The sequence below is a fragment of the Tursiops truncatus genome, chromosome X, assembly GCF_011762595.2.
Source record: "Tursiops truncatus isolate mTurTru1 chromosome X, mTurTru1.mat.Y, whole genome shotgun sequence".
NCBI classification, from domain to species: Eukaryota; Metazoa; Chordata; class Mammalia; order Artiodactyla; family Delphinidae; genus Tursiops; species Tursiops truncatus.
Genome location: NC_047055.1, coordinates 117,473,539 through 117,491,283, shown reverse-complemented (window position 1 = coordinate 117,491,283; position 17,745 = coordinate 117,473,539). Strand labels below are relative to the sequence as shown.

Genomic DNA, 17,745 nt, shown 5'->3' with positions numbered 1-17,745 from the left:
GACAGAGAGAAGTATGGGGCACTATTGCTTAATGGTTACAAAGTTTCTGTTTGAAGTGATGGAAAAGTTTTATAAACAGATAATGGTGATGGTTGCACAACTTTGGGTTTGACCTAAGAAGTTTTATTAATGGACTAGAGTTGACATTTCAAGGAACACTCATGAAAGACTGAATGACACAAAGAAATGATTTTGATCTTGAAAGGGAGAAAAAATTGATCTGCAGGAACAAATCCCCTTTGTTAAAGTGAAGACCACTTCAGCAGGACTTGAATGGGGCCTGAGTTTCTGGGACCAACAAGGTCCCAGGTGGTGCTGATTCTGCTGATCTTCCAACTCCGGTGTGAGCAGCAGGGGACACAATAGTTAGGATGCACTATTCACAGTGATCCTATTCCCTCTTACAGCGAATTTGATCAACTGATCCAAAACTGAAGATGTTAATGAGCAATAATCAATAACTCTATTACCCCTCTCAAGTAGCATAACTGTAATTTTACTTGGGTTACCAAAACAAATGCCTTACTCCAAAGAAGACAGTCTGAGAGAGATATTTAGCAACAAAGAGGATCAGTATGGGATGAGGCTTGTTATACCTTGTGCTGGGGTCAGGGAGGGGAGCCATCTTTCCAAATCCCTATGAAGTATTCTAAATATATTTTTTACTTCCATTTATACTTGAGTTATGGCAAGGTTGTTCTTTCTCATAAGAATAAGGCAAAAAATAAAGGAAGAGAGTGAGAAAGAAAGGAAAAGAGGGAGGGAGAGAAGGTAGACGGGAGAGAGGAGACAAGGAAGGAAGGGAGGGAGGGGAGGATAGGGATATGAGAGATTAGATGTCTACATAATTCTTCTTCCCAGTCAAATTCTCATCCAATTCACTTTGGAATATCTTCGGTGATAAACCAATTAGATGAGGTTAACTAGTGTTAACTCTTTCTGCAGTTTATAGAACACATTCATTCGCTGGTGATCACATCTAAGAATGTGTTCTTGTTAATTAGAACACCTTAGCAGATTATTGGGCTAAAACAGAGGAAAGGTTGTGCTGGCACATGTCAGGATAACTCTTAAAAGTGAAAAATGATTCTATCATTCAACCCGAAAAACTTGCAGGCATATTCCCATATTTAGGTAACTTCTATCCTTAGAATGAGTCTATTGGCCTCAGGCATTTTATCCCTGTAGTTTAAAAAGGTGTCCCTAAAGTTAGGCAGTTTCTGCCTCTTACAAACTCTGTGACCTTGGGAAAATTAATGAATTTCCTTTATGCCTCAGTTTCCTCATCCGTAAAATGGGGGACATGGAAGCATGTAATTACTGAAGAATGAAATAAGGCACTCATAGGCATGCAGCGAGGTTTTAATATATGTGGGCTCTTATTATACACATGTGCTAATCCCTTATCAAAAAAAAGTTACTTTTTTTCTTCCCAAGGTTTTATACCCAAATGCAAATGAACCTTAAGGCAATGCCCAAGATTGAAGTGATCAGATGTGAAGGATTAAATTATCCCAGAAATGTACAAACCAATGGGAAATACCATGGTTGGCAGGTCAGAGGATATTATGCAATGAATCCAGTGCAGCAAAGGGGTTTAAAGTTTAGGTTTTTGGAATCAGAATGATGAGACATTGAGTCTCAGCTTCTCTAATTACTGTGGCATGACTTTAAGCAAGTCACTTAACCTCTCTAACCCCCAGTTTCCTCATCTGAAAATATTTATTGGAGCAGTAAAACAATTCCTCTTTTGTGAGGATTAAACTAGGTAATTTTTTTAATGTGCTTAGTACAGTGTGTCAATATGTGGTGGCTTAAAAAATATTTTGAATTCTAGCAATACACTCACACTGTCATTTACTGGGAACGTTAGAAACAGATATATGATGGTAGGACCCAGCCTTCTAACTGGTTTCAAGCCAGGTGGGGAGTCCAGACAATCAGATAATGTACAGTACGAGACAAACTACATTTGGATTTTCAAATTCTTCCTGTTAAGATGACATTTCTCTCTTTCCTGTTTCTTTTCCCACATCATTCATTTTCTACCTTGCATATAAAAATTCATGAAAGTTTTCCATCCTGAATTGGACCATCTAAAAGGAAATATTTTCTTGTGAAGAGAGGAAAAAAAAGCAAAGATACATAATTTCTCATGACGTGCCTCTACCTTGTCTAATTTATTTCTTATTAGCAGAAGAATATATTTGTTATAGAATAAAATTCTATGACCAAGAAAGAGACTCTTTTTGGTTTTCGTTTTGCTTAGTTTTGTTTGTTTTGAGTAACCGAAACAGAAAAACAAAATCAAGTAGAGTAGGAAGTGACCATGGAGAGGAAGTCAAGTTGGCAGATACTGAATAACAGAGGGATGAACTAAAAGATGGAATATTTCAAAGATGCAGGCTGAAAATGCTTTGGTAATATGGTGGTGCCTATGATTCCACGCCTGCAAACACTTCTTAAAAAATAAACACATTTTCATTAAAAACAGAAAAGTTAGTTATGTTAAAAAGAAAAACAGCTCAATACATCTCTTTTACCCAAACTCCTTGCTCCTTCTTTTACCAAAAGTCCTTGCCTGGGGGAGTCCATTAGCTGTTGAGTCCTTTTCCTTTCCTCATTTTGAGAACTCAACGTGGACTTGTAGAAGTAAAAACATGGCGCTCAAGTGTGGCCACAGCTGTGTTTTACTACCAGCCTTTGAGGGAGGCCTCAAGTCAAACTCCTCCTCATTCAGATCCTACTGGCTTGTTGGGTACTGAGCCAACTGGGGTGTACCTTGCACCAGGTTGCTGAGCCTTTGTCAAGTGAAAAGAGACAAATTTCCACAGGGGAAAGCAGTGAGTGAATAGACAGTTCATGGCAGTATGAGCCATTTCTTATCTCAGAAAGCATTATGGGGAAACTACATGAGGGCAATAAACATATTGCTCAGCATAACATGAAACCGGAAATCATCAGGAAGTGATTTATCTGTTGTCAAAGGGCAAAGAGTCTGTGGCCATACCCCTTGAACACGCCTGATTATACCTGATCTCTGAAGCTAAGCAGAGTCAGGCCTGGTTAGTGCTTGGATGAGAGACAAAGGGCAAGAGGAAAGAGAGTTAGTCCCTCCGTCTCTGGAGGAAAAAGTAGCACATTTAGGATTAATAAATCTTTCTTTACAGTATATTTACTGAGGCGACAATCTGGACATTAAGTGACACTGCTGTGTTTGGTTCTTAAGATGAGCTGATTTTCTTTGATTTTGTATTTCTGTGCATCATTTTTCATTGGGGGGGTCACAGGATATAAAGAAGGAATAGGGTAAATTCAGAGGTATCAAGAGAATCAAACTAGATCCACTGATTTAAAGGGTATCACATGAAAGGAGGTGGATATTCCTGACCCATCCACAGTTCAAAACGCAGCTCCATTTGAACTCATAAACGTGGGCTATTTCATCACCATGGGCGCCTACTGTTGACATCTACAATGTTGATGAGCCTAAGGTCAAAGAAAGCCACCCACCCGAAAGGCAATTTTGATAGCAACTATTGACAATGAATTCCGTTTAATAGTCTTCAGCTTATATTTTCCAAATCCAAAACTCTTCAGGGTAAGTTACTGCATAACTGTCATTATTGGAAATGCTAGTGGGAATGCTATCACTGTTAACCTCTCTGGGTAAAACTTTTTTTTTTTTTTGCAATCTCACCATCATTTTAATTTTGTTTACATCTCTAGTCATTTGCACAGATGTTGATGGAGCTGTATTTTTGCTTCAATGTCTATTGCAACATTCTTATTGCGTTCTGCAGGTCCTCCAGTAAACGTTACTTGCAATATTTTTATCAACAGTTTTGGATCAGTCACAGAAACCACCATGGTAAGTGCTACAACGCCACTGGCAAGAGAAAAACGTGACTTGATTATGCCATGAACACAACCTGTCAAATTTTCTATTTATTGTTCAACTTGCAGGGCCTCCTGTAAATGTTACCTGCAACATATTTATCAACAGCTTTGGGTCAATAGCAGAAACTACAATGGTGAGTGGGACTGAGCACTGAAGCCATCGTGTGAAGGAATGGGATATGCAATCAAAGAGTACTGTTGTATATTTGTAGGACATTTACTGAGTGCCAATTTCCAAGTTCATTCACCTCTAGAAAACAATTAGTTATTTATTTAAAATTCAATAATCTTTTATCCATCATGCCAGAGAAATTCTGGAAACACATGGTGTTCGGTTAGATTTAGGTAGAATTATCAGTATTAAGCATGGTTTACAGTTAAGGATATTTAAATATTTGCATCTCCAATGTTTCAGAAATACAAATTTCAAAGTTTGGGAGATATTTTTCATATAATAGGAAGTTTTAACATAATCAAGCCTCAGACATGCTACATTTAAGACAGGGGTCCCCAACCCCCCCTCCCCCCCGGGCCTCACATTGTTACCGGTCCGAGGCCTGTTAGGAACCTGTCCGCACTGCAGGAGGTGAGTGGCGGGCTAGCGAGCGAAGCTTCATCTGCCGCTCCCCATCGCCCGCATTACCACCTGAACCACCCAACCATCCCCCTCCCCCCCGCCCCGCCCCCACTCCATGGAAAAACTGTCTTCCTCGAAACTGGTCCCTGGCGCCAAAAAGGTTGGGGACCACTGATTTAAGATACACGCCAAGGAGCTGACCTTACAATGAACACACACACACACACACAATTTGGTGGCAATAGAAAGTTGTTCCAAGTCCAAAGCAATTACATCACATGCATGGCTTTTCCAAAAAAAAAAAAACATAAACATAAAAAACTAATAAAAAACCATCACACTCTAAGTGCAGACATGTTTCACATACATGAAAAAGATCTCAGATACTGTAAAATCCACCAAGATTCCTTATCAATGTCAAGATGGTGTTGTTGCCTGTGACACAGCCTATTAGATAAGTAGGCTTACAGTGCTAGGCTATTGTGTGGAGATTACATTTTGGGTAAAACATTTTCTTGGCCCCCATACAATTTAAGTCCTAAGTCAATTGGCTGGTTCAAATTTTCAGTACTATGTAAAGTATACAGTCATATTATTGAATGAGACCGAAATAAACTATAGTTGAGCGTGACTATACTACTATGGTGGCCGATGTCCTAGAAACACTCAAGAAGTGAAATAATGAGCATAATGCCATTGAGAAGTAAAAAATAGTGTTCCCCTGTGTTTATGAATTCTCTTTTAGGCTACCAGGATTGCGTTTAACAAATTACTGTACTTTTTGGTGTCCTTAATGTTATAAAAGAATAATTTACCTCTTATCACTCCTTTCCACTGGCAAGTCAGACATAATGCAACTCCACTACCCGTTTTAATATTATTCTGACACAGCATTGTCCAGAAACGAGACTTTCGGGGCTTTGACAGTATGTAGTGCATTAAGAATTTTACCCAACCAGGATAGTTTTGATAGGGTTATTAAATGACTCATAAGAAAAGCTGAACATGGAAAGAAGACTCCAACTCTGTACTTGGCATTCAGTTTCTGTCTCTCCCCTCCTGGTTTTATCCTGGTAACAGAGGGGCAAATCTTCCAGCCGCCCAAATCACTATCACCAGCTTTACACGATGGCATTCAATGACAATATTTGCACGACCTAACGCTGATTGCTTTAATTAGACCCTTAAGTTGCTTTGATTAAATCTCCTTATTGCCTTTTACCCTCAATCAAAAATGTAAATGTGCACCTTTCCAGTGTTCATTAATGCAAGAAAAAGCTAAATATTTAAGGAGATGAAAATGGAAACGATGGATATCCTTGTTTTCCTGTGTCTTTAAGAGCTACTGAAGGTGTTTAACAAATGGGCTGCTTAGGTGCTTCTTGGCCACTTATTAAGGTGTCCTTTGACATGTTTCCTACGCAAAAATTTGGAAATCATTGTCCAAGTGTAATATCAACGGCCTGTCTATTCTGCTGTATGAGACGTACTGAATCGCATGACCAGAAGAATGATGTGTATTGTGCTTCTTTTATTTTATTTCTTGGCTTCTGATGTAATGACAAACTGAATTTGGCTTTTAAAAATATCTTTTATTTTCTTCAATTATGGCTTTTGTGTGAAACTAAAAAAAAATGTTTTTTGAAACTCCACCATGCTTAAATCAAAGAATAAATCATGTCATGTAGGGTAGGGACTGGCAAACATTTTTCTCTAAAAAGCCAGACGGTAAAGACTTAAGACTTTGAGGACCAGACAGTCTCTGTCACAACTACTTAATTCTGCCCTTTTGGCATAAAAGAAGCCATAAACAATAGTAAGCAAATGGGTGTGGCTATACTCCAAAAAAAAACTACTTATAAACACAGGCTATGGCCAAATTTGGCCCACAGGCCATAGGTTGCCAACTCCGGGATCTAAGGCATCACTATTTAAAATGGACATTATTCAGGGGCTCATAAGAACATGAGAATTGCTCCACCTTGAAAAGGTCTTACTTTCCCAGACCCCTTAGGCCCTGCCTGGGGACCTACCTGATGTACCCACAGAGTGTCATCACAGCCTGAGCTTCCCTTACCAAAACCCTGAGATTCTACCATCCACGAACATTCTCACAAAATGTGACTCAAAAAAATGGTCAAAAAAGTTAAACAGAAACAGATTCTTCCTTGAACTGTCTTTAGTTGGAGTCAAGACATCAGACCTTTAGGTTTTATGCACAGTAATATATGTAGTCATTGAGGACGTTGATTAGTGCTATGGGGGGGATAATAGTTTTGCTTTCTCTATGTTTTCTGGAATGATTTTTTTCCAAGAATGTCTCAGAATTCTGAGTTTCTGAGCATGTTGATTTCCCTCTCTTCCCTCATGTCCCACTCTTATCCCACAACCCTTGACAGCATTATTGAAGGATTTAGTTTGGATGTTTGTTTCTAAATAAGAGGCAATAATTATCTGTTTTAAGAATGTGATATGACTTTCTTTTGGTTCTATCCAGTCTGCCCTCTTATGTTTGATGAAATCCCACTAAATTACTGTTGGTACTAACTGCCCACAAAAATTAGGCTCACTTACAGACACAGTATTGCCTCTTACTCCTTTGGTATGTTAGTGTTTAAAGACTGTGCTCACAGGACAATATATTTGTGTTATTCTAAGGAATATTTTTATGGATCATTATGGTCATGCACATTATTTCAAAACATGTACTTCTGTTCATTAAGAGTCACAGGGATCTGGTGACGTTCATTACTAGCTGACCCTGTGTTAAAAGTATTCAGTGGAACAATTTTTTTTTTTTCCTTATGATTCCAAAAGACTCAGAAGACCAGTAAGGGATGTATGATGAGACAGGTTATCTTTCGGTTTTGGAACGTCAGTTTACCATTTCCTTTTCTTTCTTTCCCCTTTTCCTTTAGCTAGTGATGGCAAGTGAATTTACAGGATGAGGAGTGTATTTGCAACCGCCTCCTTCCTACTATAAAGGCATAGTTTGGGAATATCGATAATGTCAGTAAAGGTCAAGAGTATTTGCATGCCATCTGCACACAGCTGTCCCCAAGGTTGTCCCCAAGGCCATCAGAAAATGGAGAAGAGATAGTCTCCTCAAAGCTTCCAAATGACTGCCTGGAAGGATGTGGGTGAATAGACTGTGATTTGGACCTATGGGTGCTGGAACACTCCCCATGCTACAGCAGCAGACTCAGACCCTTTCCTCATTTAATATTGAGAGACTGCAATAGGGGGAAGGGGGTAGAAAGAGCTGAAGGTGTACAAAACGTGTCCACTTGGAGAGCATCTCCAGAATATGATTCCAGCTCCCCAAACTCTTCCCCAAATTCCACATGCTCTGCTGGTTACCGCTACAGGGTGAAGAGTTGTTTTATCTCCGATCTGAAATCACTTTCCTAAAGAACTGGATAAGGTGTAGACAGTCCCTTAGGAGAATGCAGGCTACGCTGTAACTGCTGGAATGACATTACAGACCTTTCATTCTATAGGTGCATAAGCAACTCATAAAGAGATGCTAACTTACCAGGAATAGCAGGTAGCTACATTCCTTATTTCTGAATTTTTAAGGGAGAACCAAGAATCTACCTAACATTTTGTTAATCTGAGATATAAGGTGTCCTTGGTCTCTAAATTAACAATGCAATGTTAAAACCTGGATTCATCATAAAGCAACTGCCCCGCCTCCCATAATTTCAAATTCAAAGCTAACTTCCCATATTCAAAGCTAGCACAGACTCAAGATGATGAAAACTTCACTGCAGTGTAGCTAGAAGTTAAAACTGAAGTGCCATATAGGTCTGTGGGAAATCCACAAAGCATATGTTTGTCTATAATAACTTTATAACATAACTGGATTGAAAAATATATACCTATAAAAATAAAAAGAGAGCAGTAAAGTTTAATAACAATATTTATGAGACAGAGTGGCAATCTCTATGTACAAATGCTACACTAAATATAATAGTAACAAAATAATTCAATTTAAGGAAACAATCTTTGTGGCAATGGGCATAGAATTAGAAGGTACCAAGAAAAGTAAAACTTTAGAAATTCTAAATTTGATATGAAATAATAGTATGGAATATAGGTACTTGTATTAACTGTGCTAAGAATATAATAAAGATTCTATGACTTACACATAGCTTTTGAAAAAATAAAAGATATGTGTATGTATTTACACACATACACATGTGCACACATACACATATATATACACATATATATATAATATATACATACACACACACTTTTTAATTTGAATTTTTCTATTACCTAATCTAGTACCCAGAGAGTCAATCATAGGAAAACAAATTTTAATACAAGGAAATACGTCATTTATTTGAAGTAGAATCTGTCTCTGGAGAGAGAAGGCAGTATAAAAGAAAATTCAGTCTACACTTAAGCATGTCTCTTAATATTTACTTCTTTAATATTTCATTAAACCTAGAAGCAAAAATAAAGACAAAGAAAGGCTACAGAGCAATATAACTATCTCCTGTGGTTTGGAATATCTTGAGAGAATAAACCTATCTGTAAATAAACAGAGGTGATGCACAGATAAATCATGCATCAAATTTGTACCCTACATTGAAAATGATAGTGAACTGAAAGAATTACAGAGGCACAGCCCCGGAAAATCTTTTCTTTGGCTATCTACTTCTCTATATCCTTGGGCGCCCTTTTCTATTCTTAAAGGTTTTAAGGGTTGCCATTTATTTTGGAATAATGTATAGCATCATGAAAAAAATTATGGAAAATTTTAATTCCTATACATTATAAAGAACAAACACTCCCAAAATATCTAATAAAAGTCTTGTTTCATATAATTCCTGTCATTGTGGAGTAAAATGTATTTTCTCCTCTAACTTTTCCACTTATTCTTGCTTATGAATAGGCTAATTAATTTATTTTAAATTAACTGTTAGATATTTAATGGTTCTATTGTGATAAGATAGATTCAGTGCTCTTTTTAAAGTTCTGATATTGGGAGAACCTATTTTATTATTTTAAATAGATAAAATTCAAAATAGAAAAGCAGGAAACACTGGAGAAGAATACTTGTGGGAAAGACTTTTTAAAAAGATGTATTAATACATTAGCTGGGAAATTTTATATTGAGATTTTTTTTAAAAAGGTCAATGTTTTCATATTGTATGTCACCAATGTAATATTCTCTAGAGGCTCTCAAAATGCATCTTTAAATCATTCTCAGGTTCAAAGGAGGACTGCAATGATGTTGTCCTGGTGATTCTGCCGCCCAGTGCTCGCTATCTGGCGTCTCATGGACTCTCCCATTTTATGTTTCCTTCCTGGGTGGGGGGCCTCAATGGCCTCCCAATGGCCTAAGAAATTTAACCCATTCACCTCTGTTATTTCCAGCTGTCATTACTTCTTGTACTTAGAGTTCTTCTACCTCCAGAATTGGCTAAGAGATGACGTCCTCTTCTTTCCTACTGAAACAAGCTCATAGACCCCCACACACAAAATTTTATGAAGGATAATTGGTTCCCACCCTAAGGGAAATAAAAGGGGTAGATGTCACACAGTGAAGACACTGCATCTTTTTCCTTCAGGAAACCTTAAGAAAATCTCACAGTTGATCTATCCAGTGCCTATTTATACGCAAATTGGATTATTATATTTTCAATAGCCCCTCTTTTGATTTTCTACAAATCACACATTCCCACTCTTTACTCACACAAAACTCCAAAGGTTCCAGTCACTCCTATTGCCAATGAAACACTGAACTGATAATCTCTTTCCAGTTACTACCCTCTGGTCTCTTTGGACAATCCCCAAAATGCAAAATATGTGATGGGGAGAACTTTGAGGTTCTGCCATCCTCTTGGCTCACTCATGGAAGGAGGGGGCAGCCAGTGAGCAAACAGAATGGGATGGAAGCCTGGCTGGCCTCACAACAGCACCCTCTTAGGTCTGGGAATTTGCTGTGCAAGCCTGGTATAATCCCAAATAAAAGTCAGCTGATAAAATTTTCCAAGTCAGAAAGTCCTTATGTTGTACAACAAGGAAACGTACAGTTATTTCTTTTAATATTTCAGCTTTTCCTAATAAGCTGGGTTCTGATGACTGATTTTCAGAAGTTAGTAACTACTTGATTATTAGCATTCTTTAAACCCACAGTGGGCACTCTTTCTAAGAACTGCCACTTCCAAAATACTCTACCAGCCTGATCATCAGGATGGCTGTATTTGGGGGGGAAAGTCATGGGAATTTGGAGAGTTTAGTAATAAGCAGAAGGAACTGGATTTGAAGCTCTCTTCCATACACCCTGATCTTTATAACTTACTTACAGATTTTCTTTTGGCTCTAAAGGGATTAACCAAAACCGACCAACCCGAGGTGGTCTCCATTGTACCTTATAGAGTAACCAACCATCTGAGTTTTGCCTAGGACTGAGTGGGTTCCCTGAAAATTTCATTTTTACCTGAGGCTAAAATGGGAAAGTTCTCAGGCAAACCAAGGACATGTTGGTCACTGTTAGAGAAAAGTAAACAATGACTCAAAATCCAGGTGCCCAAACAAAGATGTGGAAACAAAGCAAATGAAGGTGAAAAAGGTAAAGGAAAGAGAGTAAAATGGGATGAGTATATATCACCCTAAATGACCACAGTGGCAGATGTGGACCACTGTTAGCTCTGAACCATAGTCCTGCTTGACTAGGGAATACTGTTGAAGCCTTTATTGGGTCTGCTCTGTCAAGCGAAGCAACAGTTTCCATGAACCTAAAGACCTTTGCGTAGAAATCCTCTGAAGAGAAGTTACTGTCCCAAGCTGATTCATTAGCACAGAAGAAAATTCCCATGCCAAGTGGGAATGACAGGGTGTACCTGAGGCTCCCACAGGGAGGAACACCTTTATCAAAAGGTGCTCAGATTAGGAAAACATGAAAAAGATTTCTGTTTTGAAATCTCCAGTTGACTACTGTAGATACAACCCATTCAGAGAAATGATAAAATATTTAAGAATTTCAAAAGTAAGTAGCTGTAAGGGAATTATCTTGTCAACATGAACCATCTTAATATTTATGTTGATGAATTTAAAAAATATTGGCCCATCATGTCAGAGTTTTATGATAAGATTTCTACTACCAAAATTACAGAGTGGGTTTTCTTCTGCCCAGAGCATCTGAGCAGATTGAAAATAGAGATCATGTCATTTCTGATTTGGAAAATGAATAGGTTTTATTTGACAATCTGCTATCACAGACTGACTCCTGTACTTATCATTACCTTTTTCTACAGCAAAATCAGATTGAGTTAGTATTATTTCCTCCCAGAACGATTAAGTGAAACAAAAATTCAACCAGCTCAACTTGTTCCATTAGTGTTCTGCTTTGGTCAAGTCTTCTTTCCTTCTTGTCTCTGTTCCCACTCCTAATAGAATTGAGTGGTTTATCTTGACCAAGATATACACAGCTGGGTTTACTCAGATACCAACACTGCATGCATCGAATCAGGCAGAAGAGTGAGGGGAAAATATGCCAGAGTGGGCAAGAAGTAACGCTTACGCATGGCGTTTCTGTAGGACTACCGAGTGAATATTTTTCTGAGACAACAGTGGAATGATTCACGGCTGGCTTATAGCGAGTACCCTGATGATTCTCTGGACTTGGACCCATCGATGCTGGACTCCATTTGGAAACCAGATTTGTTCTTTGCCAATGAGAAGGGGGCCAACTTCCATGATGTCACCACTGACAACAAGTTGCTTCGCATTTCAAAAAATGGCAAAGTGCTCTACAGTATCAGGTAAGCTTCCTTCGGCTGCCCGCTGCTCCCTTCTCCATTTTTCTCCTGACCTAGAGCTGCATGATTCTGCAGGGCAAGATGTATATAAATATTATCCTTTGTGGTCTCTTATTATTTAAACTTAAAGTTGGTGAGAGTGCCAGTGGTTCCCATGGTCTCAGAAGTGTAATTCTCCATAACCAAAATATATTTGGTTGGATGGTGGGTAGGTGATGGTATCATATAAATATCTGCACAAATATGTTTTTATTTATTTGTTTATTTTATTTATTTATTTTTGGCTGCGTTGGGTCTTCGGTGCTGTGCACGGGCTTTCTCTAGTTGCAGTGAGCCAGGGGTACTCTTCTTTGCAGTGTGCGGACTTCTCATTGCGGTGGCTTCTCTTGTTGCAAAGCACGGGCTCTAGGTGTGCAGGCTCAGTAGTTGTGGCTTGCGGGCTCTAGAGCGCAGGCTCAGTAGTTGTGGCTCACGGGCTTAGTTGCTCCATGGCATATGGGATCGTCCCGAACCCGTGTCCCTTGCATTGGCAGGCAGATTCTCAATCACTGCGCCACCAGGGAAGCCCCATAAATATGTTTTTGATTGGTTCAATAAAGGAAGTGCAGGCCCTTTAGTTCAATTACCACTGAGCATAACATACAAATTCTCATTTCAAATAATTATGCCATTCTATAGCATTTAAACACACACACACACACACACACACACACAAAGATTCAATGGCTCAGTATCGTCACTGACAGCATACTTTGAGCTCAGTGAATGGAAAACTGGTTCTAATCCCAGATCTACTTCTAACTAAACATGTGATCTTGATCTGTTAACATTTCTTGGGCTTGAGCTTGGGATAGATGCATTTTTGCTTTTTTATTCAAATATGATCTTCTCCAGAATATTCTCCAGAATACCACCCTACAATCAAAATAATCACTCCCTTTTAGGAACTCTCATAATAGTTTCTCTGTGAATCTGTAAGTCTCTGACTTCTTCCTATCCCATATTTTGGCTACTTCTGTACACAAATATAGCATAAGAGCATAGACTTTTGGAATCAGACAAACCTAGAATTAAACTGAAGCTTTGCCACTTACTAAGTTACATAAGCTATAACCTTCAGTTACCTTAATTGGAAAATGGGAAACACCATATTTAACTCAGAGTATTCTTGTGAGAATGAATTATATACAGCAGAGGTCAGCAAATATTTTCTGTAAAGGGCAGATGGAAAGTATTTTAGCTTTGCCAGTCAGACTGTCTCAACTCTCTCAGAGCGACTCAACTCTGCCATTATAGCACAAAACAGCCATAAACAATACTCAAACAATTAGGTGTGGCCATGTTTCAATAAAACTTTATTTACAAAAACAGGTGGTGGACTAGATTTAGCTCTTTGGCCATAGTTTGCCAACCCCTGATATAGAGTAAATAAAAATACTTGCCACAGTTCATGACACAGAGTATGTTCTCAATAAATGAAATGATGGCTGTTTGCATTTTTAAGTTAACATTCTTTCTAAATAATAAGCTCTTTAAAGCCAAGATATTCGGATTTTTCATCTTTTGTAACCCCTCCCAAAGGGCCAAGACAGTGTATTGTATATGAGAGAAATCAAATACATTGAATAAATATTGACATGTTAAAGATTCTTTAGAGAATTCCCCCTTTCTCTCCAATCTTATTACCAACAACAAAAAAAAGAGGCAGCTAGTGTCTTTGCAAATGATTTTCACAAGTTTGCAGACTCACCACCACCAAAACTGCATTTCACAACTCTATATACAATTTAGGTCTGTACTGTAGATTCCATTCTTAACCTAGTAATTTCACAGCTTGCTGGTGGCAGATAGCTGCAATGTCTTTTGGAAGGAAAGAGGCTGCTCATTTGTAAAAAGTGGCAGTCACCGCTTCCACAAAGAACCAGGGAAACTTCCCCCACTTTATTTTTAAGAAACTTTACATTTATTTTTATAAAAATTTTTAAGGAAACACAGAATATTCCACATGGTGATGCATTTGGTGTAAGATGCAGTATTGGGCACAACCTAAGTTGATGTGACCTGATGAAATGGGACATATATAGAGCATGGTGCTGGGAAGGAGAGTTATAAAAAGCAGCACAGGGTATCAGCTGCTCCAGCTAACCCTCTGGGCCTTGGGTGGCAGTTGCTCTAGTAAATACCTGGCATCATGCACTGCCGAAATAAAACCAGGGTTTTTTTTTTTTTTTCCTTCTGTTCTATAAAGGCCCTTCCATTCTAGAACCATGAAGAATAGAATGTCCCCGAGACTCGATCCAGAGGCAATTCTTCTACCTCTGGTTCCCAGTAGGCTCTGAAATACCCCACAATTGTTTTGGGTTGGGTAGAGTTTGTCCTGTGGCAGGCTGGTTTAGACTTTTCCTTCGCTGTGGGTATTCTATGAAATCAGGGGAAAGACCCCTGGTGCAGGAGAACTGGGCATCTTATGCCATTTTAGGGAAACACAGCTCCTGGCAGATTTGAATTGCAGGAATCTAATTACTTGCCTGGAAGGGTTTTCAATGAGCCAGACACGGTGCTGGGCCTAGAGATCCAGAGGTGAGTAAAATGTGGTCTCTGTCCTGGAAGGGCTCCAGTCTAACAAGGCAGGCAGACATAAGATAAATTGAGTAGTAGGGATAAATAGGGAACAAGGAAAAGAAAAGTGGCTCTAACTTTGCAAACGAATTCTGTGACTCAAATATTGTTAGAATTTTGGGGTCGGCACCCACACTCCTGTTTACTTGAGTCACTGGACTCAATTTAACTAGAGGATAAGGAAGAATTAGTGCTAATATAGGCCCAGCTGCAGGTCCAACTCAAGTTTAAAGTACAGTTTTTGGTGTCTTAAAGGTGCTGGAAAGTCCTTGCTGACATTCCATTAGGAAGGACTTTCCCTCAACTCTAAGGTTCACAATGCAAATACCCCCAGGAGAGGGAAAACGCTATCCTCAATTCATACTAAGCCATAAAGAGCTGATACGAAATTTTCTTTCTGATAGTAGGTTTAATGTCTGTGAAGAATAGTGACAGAGAGCATGTTGGATGCCTGAGCGGAAAAATCAGATAGGACGAAGAGAGTTAAGAAAGATAGAAGGGAGGCATACAACAGAAGTACCAAAGATAAACTCATGAATTGCCTCCACCTGACACATTTTAATAATTACTTCAACACTGGGCCACGTTAGAAGAATAATGTTCTATGGTTATGTTTTGTATTTGAATTTTCCTAAAACCTAAAGCAAATGGATGGTAGCGTTTCAGCCAGGAAAAGTTCTATGCTTTCTCAGCTCTGTAGGAGCAGAGGTAGAATTAACTCTGCATGGAAACCAAAGCCCAAGGCTTTGATGGCCAAACAGAACACAGAGAACTCTGCAGCCCACTGACTTCATAACAAGCAAGGTCACACTCCCCAAGAGGTAATATATCTGTTTGCCAGAAGACCAAGATTTAAAAAAGGGACTGACAATAGACCGGAAATCCATACACGTCCTGCAGATTCAAACACCTGAGGCACCTGAGTAAAATTTAAACAAATCTTTTAAATAGGAACCAAAGGTCTTAGCTCAGTGTTAGAAAATTTCTATCCAGTGATGCAGGACATAGTCTCTGATGATGAAGATGTCAAATCTATTTCTGTCCACTTATCCTCTGATTACTTTTTTAATTATTCACTTCCGTCATATGTTTGATCTTACTCTGTTTTCATGTTTTTTGTTGACCCACCCCATTAAGTATTGACCATTTTTGACCAAAGTGTAAACAAGGACACACATCTTGCTTTGTATACCCTCTTCAGAGACAGTCAAATTCTAAATTCATATTACTTTAAAAGGCCTGAATCCACAGTGGAATAACGAGGTGAGCCTTGGGTATAATACATATTAGTGCTCAAACAATATTTACTGAATTGAATATAATGAATTGTAGTAGAAGTCAGGGCATCATGACCTATGGTATGCAATATGAAAGAGAAAAGGAGAGGGTGAGCATTTTTGTTTTTTTGTGTTTTTTTTTTTTATTTTGTTTTTTGTTTTTTGCGGTACGCGGGCCTCTCACTGTTGTGGCCTCTCCCGTTGTGGAGCACAGGCTCCGGACGCGCAGGCTCATGGCTCACGGGCCCAGCCGCTCTGCGGCACGTGGGATCCTCCCGGACAGGGGTACGAACTCGCGTCCCCTGCATCGGCAGGCGGACTCTCAACCACTGCGCCACCAGGGAAGCTCGAGGGTAAGCATTTTTAAAGAGAAGCAGCTGGTCTCATATGTCCACAATGTCTTTGCTAATATTTGTTTTCTTCCCTTACTTCCCACTGCGTCTGAGACTTCTCCGCCAAAACTCTGACTTTTATAGAAGCATAAGATTTTTTTTTTAATTGAAGGTATTACAGGGCAAAATATCCTTGTTTTACTGATGAGGAAGTGACTTCTTTAAAAAGTTAAATGAGCTAAAATAATGGAGCCCATAAATAGGAAAGCTAGGACAAGAATCAAAGCTCTTGACTTCTATTTCAGAGCTATCATCTCCTACCCCACATTAATTCTTCATTTACTCCAACTCAAATCCAAAGACACAAACAAATACAATACCAAACACATGTCATTTTCGAACCAACCTTTTGGGGACTCAGTTTTCAAAGGACTAGTGGAGGAAGAAGGTAAGATTTAAGATGAGAATATAAAGTATCTTAAAATTTCGCAAATGTCTAAAAAGACTTTAAATTCAAGATGCCACAATTGACCTTCAAATAGGAAGCTCATTTGATAGTTTTATACAGCATGTATAGCTTATATAGCATATCTACTTTCTGAAAACTTTTACTATCCCAGGGATCAAAGGGCTGAAAAGACCCATTAAAGTTATTAAGTCAACTCCTTACCTTCAGACAACCTGTTGAGAACTTATTCTATTTTTAAAGACCTTCAGAGAAGGAGATTTTATATTCTCTCCTTGGATCTTATAATAAGTTACTCGAACATTGTGCAGAAACTCCTCCTTATATAACTTAAATCATATTTGCTACAACTTAAATCAGTCACTTTTTCCCACATTTGTTAACATGATAAACAAATGGCTACCATTTTTAGAAGGATGGAGGGATTACCTCACTGTTTTTGTTTCATTTTTGAAAATGAAATACATTTTCATCCCACCAGAGTTAGTGGACATATGTTTAGTCACCAAAACTATGCTGCTGGTTTAATTTTACAGTGTGTAGAATCAGCACCAAGATGTTCTTCATCTTGCAGTTTTCAGTTCGCTGTATGGTTCAGAGCGCCTACTCTGAACCTTATGATGTTGAATGTTATCCTGGTTCCTTCTGATACTATAGTAGACTGGGGTTTTACTTTTTTTTTAATTAATTAATTTATTTTTTTTGCGGTACGCGGGCCTCTCACCGCTGTGGCCTCTCCCGTTGCGGAGCACAGGCTCCGGACACGCAGGCTCAGCGCCCATGGCTCACGGGCCCA

The 17,745-nt window shown here is 38.8% G+C and overlaps 1 protein-coding gene across 2 annotated transcripts in view; it reads left to right on the top strand.

The window, feature by feature from the left end:
• Positions 1–17,745, top strand: part of GLRA2 (glycine receptor alpha 2) — a 195,031-nt gene that overhangs the window by 38,257 nt on the left and 139,029 nt on the right. Inside the window, exons 3-4 of one of the 2 annotated variants that reach the window (XM_019925660.3) lie at positions 3,967–4,034; positions 12,035–12,258. In XM_019925660.3, coding sequence (XP_019781219.1) covers positions 3,967–4,034; positions 12,035–12,258 — 292 coding nt within the window. Of the gene's footprint in view, positions 1–3,803; positions 3,872–3,966; positions 4,035–12,034; positions 12,259–17,745 lie in introns of both variants that reach the window. The other variant, XM_019925662.3, reaches the window with a different exon arrangement.